This window comes from Diabrotica undecimpunctata, chromosome 9, assembly GCF_040954645.1.
Source record: "Diabrotica undecimpunctata isolate CICGRU chromosome 9, icDiaUnde3, whole genome shotgun sequence".
In the NCBI taxonomy this organism is placed as follows: Eukaryota; Metazoa; Arthropoda; class Insecta; order Coleoptera; family Chrysomelidae; genus Diabrotica; species Diabrotica undecimpunctata.
The window spans coordinates 135144809-135159380 of record NC_092811.1 but is presented as its reverse complement, the minus strand read 5'-3'; the positions used below and the strand labels follow the sequence as shown (position 1 = coordinate 135159380).

At 31.6% G+C, this 14572-nt stretch overlaps 2 protein-coding genes across 3 annotated transcripts in view; one reads left to right on the top strand and one right to left on the bottom strand.

Annotated features, from left to right (window-relative positions):
* ko (Stork-head domain-containing protein knockout) overlaps positions 1–13857 on the bottom strand; it is a 148930-nt gene extending 135073 nt beyond the window's left edge. The window contains exon 1 of one of the 2 annotated variants that reach the window (XM_072545408.1): positions 13536–13857. The gene's annotated coding sequence lies outside the window, so the exon portion shown is untranslated. The remainder of the gene's footprint in view (positions 1–13535) is intronic. The other variant, XM_072545407.1, reaches the window with a different exon arrangement.
* LOC140451539 (uncharacterized) lies at positions 4570–13251 on the top strand. Its single transcript, XM_072545405.1, has 2 exons — positions 4570–5338; positions 10564–13251. The coding sequence occupies exons 1-2, from the start codon at positions 5313–5315 to the stop codon at positions 12518–12520; spliced, it is 1983 nt and encodes a 660-aa protein (XP_072401506.1). The 5' UTR covers positions 4570–5312; the 3' UTR covers positions 12521–13251.
* Positions 13858–14572: the final 715 nt, after the last annotated feature.

The window sequence follows — 14572 nt, the reverse complement described above, 5'->3', positions numbered from 1 at the left end:
CGATCTTTAAATACAAAATATTCCCAAATCGATGAGGCCAATAAGCTTACTGCCAGCAGTCAGCAAGCTCGTAGAAAGAGTAATACTAAGAAGACTACAAGCTGAAACATACAAAATAAGACTAATTCCAGAAGCTCAGTTCGGATTTAGAGCAGAACATTTTAGCGAATTACAAGTAGTCAGACTGACAGAATATATATAACAGCTGGATTTAACGAAAAAGCAAAGTAAAAAATGTAAGCAAAGCCTTCGACAGAGTCTGGCATAAAGGCCTAATAAACAAAATGAGAGGCTACGGATACAGTGAGGCCATGACGAGACTGATTTCTTCGTACTTGAGCAACCGAAGCTTCAGGGTACGAATAGGACAAGTACTATCCGAGCATGGAGCTCCGGAGGCTGAAGTGCCACAGGGAGCAGTCCTGTCACCCCTACTGTACACAATATACACTGCAGATGTTCCAAGAACACCAGGAACACTACTCAGCCTTTATGCAGACGACCCAGTGATTGCGGCCAAACACCGAAACTTAGAAGTAGCGGTCAACGATCTACAGACAGCATTGGATAAAATTGAAGAATGGTGTATCCAATGGAAAATAGCAATCAATTCAGAAAAGACACAAGCAATCATATTCAAAAAGAAAAGAGAAACTCCGGAGGAACGCAAGATAATCCCATCGAATGGAAAAGATAAACGAATTAGGAGTCACTATGGACCAAGGCTTAACCTTCACGCAACACGTGGACACAACCATCCAAAAAACAACAACAGCCAGCGCCGCAATAAGAGGACTCGTAGGTAGAAGAAGCAAACTGCGTATAAAGAGGTAAATGAGACTGATAAACAGCATCATACTTCCAATAATCACATATGCATCTCTAGCATGGGGACACATAAGCAATTCAAATAAAAAGAAAATACAAGCAGCCCACAACCTCGGCAAATGTACCCAGATACGTCGCTGAACGCTTTCTGTTTAGAGAACTGCAACAAGTAAGCGTGATAGAGAAAATGGCAGAAAAAACCAGAATTAGGTTTGAAGAGTTAGAGAATTATCCAAGCCCGATCCTGCGAGAGATAATAAGATATGATGCGTTCCATCGATGGAAGCACAAAAGACCAAAACAACAAATCCTGGCCAACTCATAAACTTTAGATAATTCGTAGCTCTACCAACAGAAGTCCCAGCACGTAGTACTGGAAATTTTATTAATTGATGTTTTTTTCAGGACCACCTTAAAAAAATAATAAAAATAAATAAATAAAGGCTTTTCCACCAAACAAATCAAACAATACTAACAAAAAGGCGATAGCCATCAAAAAAAAAATTAACAAAACCCCAAAACCTGGGCACGAAGGGCCCACATCCTCGGTTAAGCAATTTCAGTTCGATGATACGTCACTATAGAAACCAGGAAAAGAGCGCGTCGCGCTAGCCTGCATTGATCGGGTTAGGATATCGTGTTGAAGTTCTTATACCCAGGACTTTCACACGAAAAGCATTTGGCTGATAGTTGTGTCCCTATCGCGCATCAGAGTGCTATAGGGGGGAAAGGGATGGCCTGGAGCATTGTAGCGCGGTGGAGTGACTCCTGTTTTTAACTTGAGTTAATACAGCTCGCTCCAATGAATTGTTACACCCAAACGTAATTCTTAGGGGTGAACATGTCTCATAGGCTGGGTTTACTTAAATTGCTTGCTTGCTTAGCTGTTTAATACTTTTTGCTAAAATATTGTAATAGTTATAATTAAAGCAATTTTTATCTGAGAGATGTAATCTACAGCGATTTGTTCCTAGGTATAAATAGTGTCACTATAATATATTATAGTGACAGTTACGCGTATTCTGGACGTGGACGTCAGACTGTTTTATTAAATGGGCACATTTCCTGAGAATTTCAGTTAGAACTTAAAATATGAACAGAGTAGGTAGCGGCATAATTTTGAATTTGATAAAAAAGGTTGGCAGTGTTCTAGATAACTAACCCCTGCTAAAATCCTGATCCATGCATTTGTTGAATTGCCACATATGATTACACCATACTTTAGGTGAGAGTGAAATATAGAAAAATATGTCATTTTTATTGTTTTAAAGTTGACAACCCTTGCTAGTTGGTGAATAACAAATAATGAACTTGATATCTTTTTCTTTAGTTGTGAGATATGAGCCGACCAGTTCAGTCGATTATCTATGGTTATTCCCAATAGTTTAACAGTCTTTTTGTTATCTGGATTATTCTATAAATTACTTGCAGGTATAACCAAATTGTGCGTTTTGTCAGAGTTAAGTTTTAGTTTGTTTGCAGCCAACCATGTGCTAGATTTAGTAGAAACTTCCTCATGAGACATGTTTAAATCATCATTATTTTCCCTGATATGTCGTATCATCTGCAAATTATATGGATTTGTATGGATTTGTACGGAAGATATGAATTTAGGCAAATCGTTGACATAAATAATAAACAAAAGAGGTCCTAAGACAGAACCTTGTGGGACTCCATGTTTTACGTATAGAAAATCGGAGAGACAATCTTTAGACTTCACCGCCTGGTGTCTGCCACATAGATGAAGCTATTAGAAGAAGTTATAAGCTTAAGAGAGATACCTCAGATTCCATAGTAATTTAATTTGTGGAGCAAAATGTCGTGTGAAACGCAGAACAAGTCGCAAAGAGAAATTGCTATGCGATTGCCGCGTTCATCCCCCGCAATTACATTGCTCACAACATAAAATCCATATCGTGAGTTAAAATAAAGTAGCTAAAGTAATTATTTGACTCAAAATAGGAATAAAATTGTTGTTTGATAAACTTTTTAACCACTTTTCCAAAAATAGAAACAATGCTTATGGGTCTGTAATTGTCAAGTTTTTGAGGAATCACCTTTTTTTATAGATAGGTAGTACATACTTTTGAGTATTTTAGTACTTCTGGATATACTCCAGTTAATCGAATTAAATTAATAATATAAGTGAAAAAGTTGTTAAAACTATTTGGTAGATTTCTTTTAAAATTTTGCTATTAATTTCGTAAACGTCCCTACAATTAGAATTACTAAAAGACTTTATTATTTGAGAGACCTCTTCTTTCACAACGGGACGAAAAAAAAGGACTTGCTCGGAGAAGGATAATTTCTATAATTGAAGAGGACATCGACATTAATAGTGGGAAGAGATGTAATTATATTCTCTACAATTGTAGTAAAAAATTGATTTATTTCGTCTGGAGGTAGATCAGGTTGTACCAAACTATTGTTTCTTTTGAAATTTACTATTTTCCAGCAGTCTCTAGGTTTATCATTGGAATTTGTAATAAAATTACAGTAAGCTGACTTTTTAACAATTTATAATTACAGATTATATTCAAATTTTTGTTGTTTATATACTTTGATCAAATCGGGATCCTTAGTGGCATCTCCAATGTGTTTAATAAGAGAAAGATTAGATCTGTAAGACCTTAATTAATTATTTAACCATTGCACGGGTGTTTTTTCAGCAATTTGTCATACTTTTTTGGTGAAAAATGCTTTAATATCAAGTTATTATAAGCTTCGGTAAGGAAGACTGTCAAAAAATCAGGATCATTATTAATGTCATAGAAATAGTCCATCTAGGACTTTTTCTGTGACTAGGTAGCGCATGTTTAAACTTCTGTAAACCAGAAGAAGTTATAAACCGTTGACATGTTAGTGTCAACAACTGTATACTCAGAGTCAATACATAAAAATTGAGCTCGATGGTCAAAAAACAAGGTTCAAATACGCCCACTCTGTAAATATTTTCAGAAAAATTTGTCAGAATGCTGTCGATGCATCTACTGGACTGGGATGTGATTCTATGCTTATAGTATAACCGTTTAAAGTTATTATTAGACCAAAAGATGTTAATACATTTTGAATATCTAAAGAAGGATCAGATTCAATTTTAAAATATTAAAATTATATTAAAATCATCAACTAAGATCAGTTTGTCTGCTTTACTAAGCAAGGACGTTATGACATTCTCAAAATTCACCAAAAACAAGTCAAAATCACCCTTACCCGATCTATATACAGTTAAAATATTGGTTTTTATTAAAGGTACATAAATTGCACAAAACTCTGAACTTTGTTCTACATTATATTGATTTAGATTAAGAGAAAAATACATAAGATTTTCTTCTACATAAATTGCAACTCCACCTTGTTTCTTTTTTACCCTACAAAAGAAATTAGCTAATGAAAAGCCAGAGATGCTAATTAATTTTAAATTTTTTGCACTTTGCCTCATAGAATTACAAATGGTAGAGAGAAATTTGTTTATCTTGGAGATTCCCAAGCTCCAATGGAAGAGATTGTTTTACAAGAAGAACTGAAGTCCAAACACTTCCTAGTTATCCTTCTTATGGTATCATCTTCAACGATATTCATAGCGTTCTACAATTTCAACAACCAATTTTAACCAATCTTGTGGAATACATATCTGTTCAGACTTGTTTATACTTCATAGAAGAAACTTTTATCTCAGTTATCATAAAACTTCTCCCTCACGTCACTTTTGTATATTTTCACTTGTAATGTACCTACCTACTCACATGTAAGATAATTAAAGTATCTATGTATTTCTATATAGTTTTTAGTCACCTGGTATATGTTATTTACAATTATGAAAAGTTCTCATGTATAATCACTAATAATTATTTGCTGTTAGAAATCAGAATCAATACTCTTCATAAATATTTTCCTATTTAGAATAAATAAGTTTCGCTAGTTTATTCACCTAATACTTCGTATCTATGGAATAATAATAATTTATTTCTCTTATTTCTTTGTTCGATAAGCTATCCGTATTTGCTATTTTAATATTAATATTTGAGTCCAATCTCTTGTACTCAAATCCATCCAGAAACATCGTTAAATAATTGTAGATAACAGAACTTATATATTCATAGTTTTAAGAAATAACAAGCAGAGTGTAATTTTCATCCTCTAATATAATAAATTTATACATGTCAATATATTCTGTTTAATTCCAAAACAAAGAGTTAGTCCGGAGAAGAAATAAACGCATAGTATTCCATAACAAAATTTGGTGTCAGAACGTGGGATATTAGTAGCAGAGTTCCTCTGATTGCTGATAGAAGGAGAGCTGAGGAATTTTTGAATTGACTTGTTTCCTTCGAGGAATCATTCAAAAAAACTGTCAGTGTGGAAAAATCGCCACTACAACTAATTACATTGGGGTCCAGTACATCCAGTTCGAAATCCAGTTCCAGTCATAACCCAATTGTAGTTCCATCGGAAGTAGAGGTGAACCCGTGGAATAATAGACTATGCGACCAACAACAATATTCTACTTGTAAGTACATTCTATCTTAAATTCTGTCTCATATTTTAAAAAATCTTGTAAACGTATGTCTACTTTATATCCTGATATAAGTAACTTATTTGACGAACAAATACCTTCTCCCGACTCAAATTCTCTTTCAAATTCTTCTACTTCTAATTCAAATAAAATGTCAGTATCAATTGAAATAGCTGAAAAACTTCTCATTCGATTTGATGGTACAAAATCAAAATTATACGAATTCATAGACAATTGTGATAAAGCATACAATTTAGTAAATCCGCAATCCAAACCCATCTTATTAGCCATTATAGAAACTAAATTAACCGATAAAGCTAGGGCCATAACTAGAAACAGAACATTTGACGAATGGAAAGATTTAAAAGACTTCTTATTAGATGCTTATTCTGAACGCCGAACTGAAGGTCAGTGGCAATTGGAATTACATTCCTTACGTCAGATGCCCAGTGAAAATGTAATGTCATTTGCAAATAAAGTTGAAAATTGCTATATAAAATTAATAAATACACTTGATCCAGACTTATCTCCAGATGCAAGAAATGCATGTACTAAACTCTTAAAAACTCAAGCACTAAATGTCTTTATTAGAGGATTAAACAAAGACCTCTCTATTTTAATCAAAGCCCGAAATCCAGATTCCTTAGAAAGAGCTGTTGCTATAGCAATTGCCGAAGAACAAGAACAGTTATCAAGACAAGAAATTTTCAGACCATTCTGTAATATTTGCAAACGAAATAACCATTCCTCAAATAACTGTCGATATAAAAACAATTCAGATAGAAATGTTAGACATCTTCAAAATTCTAGTTTTCAAAACCCAAAATATCCTAATTCAAATCTTCAAAGGTCAAATTCTCAAAATCAAAATTATAAACCTTCAAATTCAAATTCCAATTCTGATTTTCCTCCAAACTTAAGAAAAGAAAATACCAACACTTCCCAACGTTTTTGCAGATACTGCAAAAAACCAGGTCACGTTATAGAAGAATGTAGAAAACGCGAATTTAACAATAAAAACAAAAATCCAACAAATTCTTTAAACTTCCAAAATCCTCGACAACCAACGGTCGATTCTCGAGGAGTTCGTTCAGTTCAGGCCGTATCACAACCATCAACTTCTCAGTCACTTCCTATATAGATTTACCCTTAGTAAATAATTCTAATCCATCCTCTTGCAAGTTTCTAATCGATACAGGCGCAGATATTTCTTTAATTAAATATTCAAAAATACTAAACATTCCAAAAATTTATTCTAAGTCTATTACTCTACGAGGCATTGATAAAAATGTCTTAAATCCAAATAAAACTATATGTAGTTGTAACGTAAATTTCAAGATAAAAGATTTTGTCCAAACTCATGTTTTCTATGTCGTAGAAGACGATTTTCCTCTTCATTTCGACGGTATATTAGGTAGCGATTTTTTTGAAATAAATAAATGCCAAATTGATTATAAAGAAAATAAATTAAACTTTAAAAATTGTTCTATTCCAATCGAATATATAAAATCTCCATTAAACAATGACAATGACGAATTTCTGAGAGATCAAAATATCGAGACAAGTTCTAATATCGATGAAATATTTCCTTATGATGCTAAATCCATAGAGGATCATTCTTATTTAGAAACCAATGATATCCAAATAACCTTAAGTAGTGAAGAACTACTATCCAATCCAATTCAATCTAAATCTAACTCTAAATCCAAAGAAAATTCAAGTCCAAAATGTGTAAAATCCACTGAGATATGCACAAATAAAACTTGTAACTCTTCACGAAATCATAAATCAAAATCCTGTTCAGAAGAAAAATCCTGTTCAGACGATCTTATACTAAATCAAAACTCTAATTCTAACTCAAGAAGTAATAAAACTATTCTATCCGCAAGAACTGAAACAATTGTTCAAATTAAAGTAATAAATAATGAATTAAGCGAAGGATTATGTCCCGAACGCGAAATCTTTAAAGGTGTATTTTTATGTCCTAGTGTTGTTAAAGTAAAAAATGATTTCTTTTTAACCTCAATCGTAAACACTACTGAAACGGATGTTGAATTAAACGATATTCAAGTAGCAATAGAAAAAATTCCAAATTTACAAAACAATGCAAATATACGAAAAATGTCTTCTTATAAAGATAATACGAATTCTAACAGAATTGCTAAATTAAAAAATGCCTTGAGAACAGATCATTTAAATAGTGAAGAAAAATCATCTTTAATTTCTATTTGCAAGGAGTACAATCATATCTTTTATCTGGAAGGAGATCAACTTACCAGTACAAATGCCATAACTTGCAAAATTCCTTTAAATTCTAATGTACCTATTAGCACTAAATCATACAGGTATCCTGAAGTACACAAACATGAAGTCGAAACTCAAATAAAAGGTATGCTAGATCAAGGTATTATCGAAGAATCAACTTCGCCATGGAATTCGCCCCTTTGGGTTGTGCCAAAAAAGGCCGATGCTTCAGCAAAGAAGAAATGGCGAATTGTTATAGACTATCGACGACTAAATGATATTACTATAGGAGATTCATTTCCACTTCCGAATATAGTCGATATATTAGACCAATTGGGTCATTCAAAATATTTTTCAACAATAGATTTAACATCAGGATTTCACCAGATCAAAATGGATCCTGAGGATTCTCCAAAGACTGCTTTCTCAACTCCGTCTGGACATTATCAATATTCACGAATGCCATTTGGATTAAAAAATGCTCCCAGTATTTTTCAAAGGCTAATGAATACTGTCCTCTCAGGAATACAAAATTACAGATGTTTTGTCTATCTCGACGATATAGTCATTCATGCCGATACATTAGAAAATCATAATAAAAGATTAAAAGAAGTATTCGAAAAATTGTCTACATTCAACTTAAAAATACAACCAGATAAGTGCGAATTTTTTCGTCGCGAAGTAATGTATTTAGGACATTTAATAACTGAATTTGGTGTCAAACCGGACGAAAAAAAGGTATGTGCTGTTACAGATTTTCCTATACCCAGAACACAAAAAGATATTAAGAGCTTTTTGGGTCTCACTGGTTATTATAGACGCTTTATAAAAAATTTCAGTGCTTTAACACAACCTTTAACAAAACTGCTGAGGAAAAATGTTGAATTTAATTGGACAAGCATTCAACAACAGTCATTTGAGAACCTGAAATCAATACTTTGTTCAGAACCAATACTTCAGTATCCAGATTTTACCAAACCCTTTGTCTTAACAACGGATGCTAGTAATTATGCAATAGGGTCCATACTTTCTCAAGGTAAAGTACCAGATGATTTACCTATTGCTTATGCTAGTCGTACCTTGAACAAAGCGGAATCAAACTATAGCACAACAGAAAAAGAATTACTTGCAATTGTATGGAGTGTTAAACACTTTAGACCATATTTGTACGGAAATAAATTTTTCATTTATACGGATCATAAACCACTCACATGGCTATTTAATGTAAAAGATCCCGGATCAAGACTCGTTAGGTGGAGATTAGCATTAGAAGAATATAGCTATGAAATTATTTATAAACCAGGTAAATTAAATCAAAATGCTGATTGTTTAAGTCGTCCTCCTTTAACCATATCTGAAACAAATATTTGCGAAGAAAACAAAAACCCGGCAACAATCACCTTACAAATAAACAAAATGAGTAAAGAAAATAATGACACTTATTCACAGTTCTTATCTAAATCCGAAACTATATTAATAACAAATGATAATATAAAAGAAACAAATGAAAAGATTACATCATTTTCACAAAATTTAGCATTGTTTGTTTCCGTAGATTTAAATTTTAATGAGATCGTTCAGAAACAAATAAATAAACAATTCAGTCATATAGAAAAATTGAAAGCCAAAAATCCAAGACTAAATGACATTATATATATTTCTGATCAAAATAAAAACTTTTATTACATATTTATAAAAAATAATTATTGGGACAATACCTCTTATGAAGATATATTTAATTCCCTAATAAAATTAAGAGACTGGTTATTAAACGATAAAATATTAAAAATTTGCCTACCCAGAATAACTTTTAGCTACGATAAATTAAGTTGGGGAAAAATTAGATCTATGATTAGATTTATTTTTAGAAAAACTGATATATCTATTATCATTTATCATGATATACTAACAAATCCTGAACCTGAGGAAATAACTACAATATTACAAGAGAATCACACTAGTCCTACGGCTGGACACTCTGGTTTTCATCGGACATACAATCGTATAAAAAAACATTTCAAATGGAATAATATGAAAAATGATATTAAAAACTTTATAAAAACCTGTGAATCTTGTCAGAAAAATAAACTCGTTAGAAAAAAATTCGTAAAGCCCATGGAGATAACAACAACAAGCTCAAATCCATTAGAAAAAATATTTTTAGATATAGTAGGTCCTTTACCTTTAACCGAGTCAGGTAATAAGTTCATATTAACATTACAAGATGACTTAACAAAATTTTCTCAAGCTTATGCAATTCCGAATCATGAAACCAAGACTATCGCTGAAAATCTGGTTCGTGGATTTATTTGCAAGTTTGGAAAACCCGATATAATAGTTACTGATCAAGGCCGAGATTTTACTTCCAAATTATTTTCTCAAATCGCCAAGCTTTTTAAAATCAGACATATAAATTGTACTGCTTATCATCCAGAATCAAATGCTGCATTAGAAAGGAGTCACGCTACTTTAGCAGACTACCTTAAACATTATATTAAAGCTGATCAATCCGATTGGGACGAATGGCTAGATTTTGCTATGTTTTCATATAATACAACTAATCATACTTCAACCAAATTCACACCATATGAACTAATATTTGGATATACACCTAATCTACCTAGCAGTATAATACGACCAGTAGAACTCAAATATACATATGAAGATTATTTAGATAATTTAACACTTAAGCTTAGAAAATCTCATGAGTTAGCAAAAACGAATCTATTAGAATCTAAAGTAGTCAGTAAAAAATATTATGACCAAAAGATTAATGACACCGTTTTCTTAGAAGGACAATTAGTATATCTCCAAAATGAGCAAACAAAGAAGGGTCAAACCAAAAAACTTACACAAAAATTATAATGGACCTTATAAAATTCTAGAGATAAATTCTCCTGTCAATTGCACAATTTTAGTAAATAAAAAACCAATAAAAGTTCACATGAATAGATTGAAACATGCTTTTGTTTCAGGTATGCAATAATATGGCTGACAAATAGTGAACAAATTCACAAGAAATATACCAATACTCCTATCAACAAATCACCTGGAATCTATTACGAACACATAAAAAATGTTCAATTTATTGAAACTCATTGGAACATATTAAGTCATATTCCTTTACAACCTTTTACAGACAAATTAAATTTTGTAGATCTCACCTATCAAAAAACATTAAGACTGTGTCAAAACAAACCAGTTCTTATTGAATTACGATTATGCGATACTTCACTAAAACTCTTAGGACAAATCATACCTAGACTCTTTCAAGATGAACAAACTTTAAAAAACATAATTCTGCATGAACGTTTTAGACCAAAACGCGCTCTATTTAATGCAATTGGATCTGTTTTCAGGACCTTATTCGGTACCTTAGACAGTGATGATGCTGAAAATTTCAATAATGCTATTAACAAAGCTGAAAGTAACGAAAATCATCTTCTTGATTTACTAAAACAACAAATTCATGTAGTAAAAGCCACGATTGCAAATTTTAATAACTCTATTACAAATCTAGACCGAAACAAAGTGATTTTTGATAAAAATTTTGAATCAATTACCAATTACACAGATAAAATGAATAATAAATATTTTAATTTAGATTTAAAACAAAAAATTGAAGAACATTTTACTTTACTAACTTTCTTTATAACAGAATTACAACAAGAATATTCTACTTTAATAAACGTTATTCTATTTGCAAGAAATAATAACCTTCATCCTTCTGTTATAACACCTGAGCAACTAATTCAAGAATTATCTAAAACGGTAACGCATTTACCTAGTACATCGACTTATCCATTTCCATTGACTATCGATTATGCTCATAAATATTTCGATATCATTTTACTTAAATATATATATTTTGATAACAAGATTTTAATTACGGTTAGTATACCTTTGGTTAGTAATACTCCTTATTCTCTTTTTAAACTAATATCTCTTCCTATAATTCATCCAACATTAAAGAGACTTACCTTTATTCTTCCATCTGTCAAATATCTTGTTCTTTCAGAAAATAGAAACATTTATGTTACTATTGATACATTAGAAGACTGTTATTCATTAGATGAAGAAAAACTTATTTGCAAAAATCCTGATACTTTCCGATTTACACACACTAATCCAATTTGTGAAACTGAATTGTTAACTTCAATAACAAACATACCATCTAGTTGCGATACTCGTATAATTCAAACAGAATATGAAATTTGGCATAAATTAAACAAACCAAATTCTTGGATATATGTTTTACCCAAACCAACAGATTTAACTTTAAGCTGTCAGACTAGTACGCCAATATCTATTGTTCTTTCAAACACAGGTATTTTTTCTACTTCGAATAATTGCAAAACTTACACCGGATCAACTATTTTGATATCTGTCTCAAATCCAAAAGAAAGTAATTTTCAGTCTATCATTCCAGATTTATCCCTTCCAGAAGTCTGTTGTGATGATATTAAGATAAATAATGAAACCAAATTACACCTTGTTCCCTTACAATTAAATAATCTCGATCGAGATGCATTAAATTTAGCAAGCCATAAACTAGATAATTTAGAGAAAATGACCTCAGAAACAAATATTAATTTTTCAGACACAATAAAAAATAGTTCTTATTTCACTTATGCAATCTTATTTTTGATAAAATGTATGTTACTTTATATTTTATACAGGATAATTAAATATTTTTACCGACGATTTCGTAGAAATCCGTCACATAGTTGTCAACAAATTACAAATTGTTTAACACTAAATATATGTCAAAGTAAACGAAAACATGTACATGAGACAGATTTAAGTATAGATTGTAAACATAATAAAGACAATAATTATAGTGAATCCAAAAAGTGTGAAGAGACTAGTTTCACAGAGACTACACCGATAAGACGAAGTGAAAGACTATCGAGACTAAAAGAAACTATTTAAATGTGTTAAAATAAAATAATAATGTATACAAATGTTTTATACCATTTAAATGAAAATTCATTTTACAATTATTTTCATTCTTACAAAAGGAGGTGTAATGTACCTACCTACTCACATGTAAGATAATTAAAGTATCTATGTATTTCTATATAGTTTTTAGTCACCTGGTATATGTTATTTACAATTATGAAAAGTTCTCATGTATAATCACTAATAATTATTTGCTGTTAGAAATCAGAATCAATACTCTTCATAAATATTTTCCTATTTAGAATAAATAAGTTTCGCTAGTTTATTCACCTAATACTTCGTATCTATGGAATAATAATAATTTATTTCTCTTATTTCTTTGTTCGATAAGCTATCCGTATTTGCTATTTTAATATTAATATTTGAGTCCAATCTCTTGTACTCAAATCCATCCAGAAACATCGTTAAATAATTGTAGATAACAGAACTTATATATTCATAGTTTTAAGAAATAACAAGCAGAGTGTAATTTTCATCCTCTAATATAATAAATTTATACATGTCAATATATTCTGTTTAATTCCAAAACAAAGAGTTAGTCCGGAGAAGAAATAAACGCATAGTATTCCATAACACACTTTAGGTACTTTCAGTTTTCGCCGTTTTTGCTATTGTTGGACATTCCTTCCTTCCTGACAAATTAAAACTTCTATTGTGAAAATATAAACCTGGTAAAAAGCAAAAAGTGCTGAAAACATACCGAATATACGTACAGGATTTAAAATAAAGTTTTAAAACATATATGATTAGAAACAAGTTAGGTGACAAAACTAGAGATAAAGAAACATGACAAGAATTTAACAGAGTATTATCAATGAAAGAACATTTGGATTAAATGCATATGAACCGATAAAAATACATTAGATCTCCAATTTTTTTCAATGTAACATACAATTATTCATCTTTATTAAATGGTGTTTAAAATATCATCGTTGAAAGTATTTGTCTTAATTTAATGCAGATATAAGTTAAGTAACATACTCACCGCAAAATTCGCTCTATCCCTTTTTGAATTCGTGTCCGGTCCGCATATCGACTGCAGTCCTTTCAGTAATTTCACGAAGGAAATAAAATGCACTAGAAATCCACATTCACAATTGCCGTGTCCCTAACACACACTTGTTCTTCTGCACTTCACATAGCCCGACTCCCACAACAAAACGCACATACATCGGCCAACGAACGCAAGTCGACAGCGACTGGAGACTGGTGGACTTGTATGTTGTGTTAACGTTAAGCTGAAACACGGCTAAACTCTCTACTTTACTCTACGTCCTCGCGATCCTCGCCTGAGGCTGAAAGGCTGAAAAGAGATGGACTGACCGACCACAAACCGTTCGTATATGGGGAGATCCAGTCGGCTGAAATGACAGAGTCGATCTACAAGAATGCACACCACGTAACTCGGACTTCCACTGAATTTCTGATCCTACATTGTAATTTATATGAATTATAAAATGCACTCTAATACGTGTTGATTTTAAATATTTTCTCAATACGGTTATTAATATTTTTCTTAAGATTTCAAAAATAAATTTCTTCTAGTAATTGAGTATGTGAACAATAACAGAATACTAACGAAGGTGTTTAACTCTTATCCGGGCAACACATTTTACTTACGTAACAGAGAACTTGGGTCCATTGGGCCCACCACTGTTCTTGAATGTACTATTCATATTTACCCATATATTTCTAATATTCTTTTTTGATTTTTTATTAAAGTTAAATTTAAATTGTCTAGATTAACAAAGATGCTACTTACTATAGTATACGGTCTACCTCTAGGGTGCGATCTACCTGAAGGATTTGCACAAAATAATGAAATTCAAGAAAACTTTTATAGAAAAAATATTTATTCACAACTAATAACATTTGGACCATAGCCTAAATCGACCAGGTCGACCATAGAGCAGATATTGGTCCTACGCCAGGTGTTGAAAAAAAAAACTGGGAATTCAACCGCAATGTACACCAAATCTTCGTGGACTCTAAACAAGCTTACGATTCTGTTAGCAGAGAAGC

Excerpts from the sequence above, each read along its gene's own strand:
- LOC140451539 (XM_072545405.1), top strand. The coding sequence starts at position 5,313 with ATGCGACCAACAACAATATTCTACTT. Across the intron at positions 5,339-10,563 it reads CCAACAACAATATTCTACTT|GTATGCAATAATATGGCTGA; the intron begins GTAAGTACATTC and ends CTTTTGTTTCAG.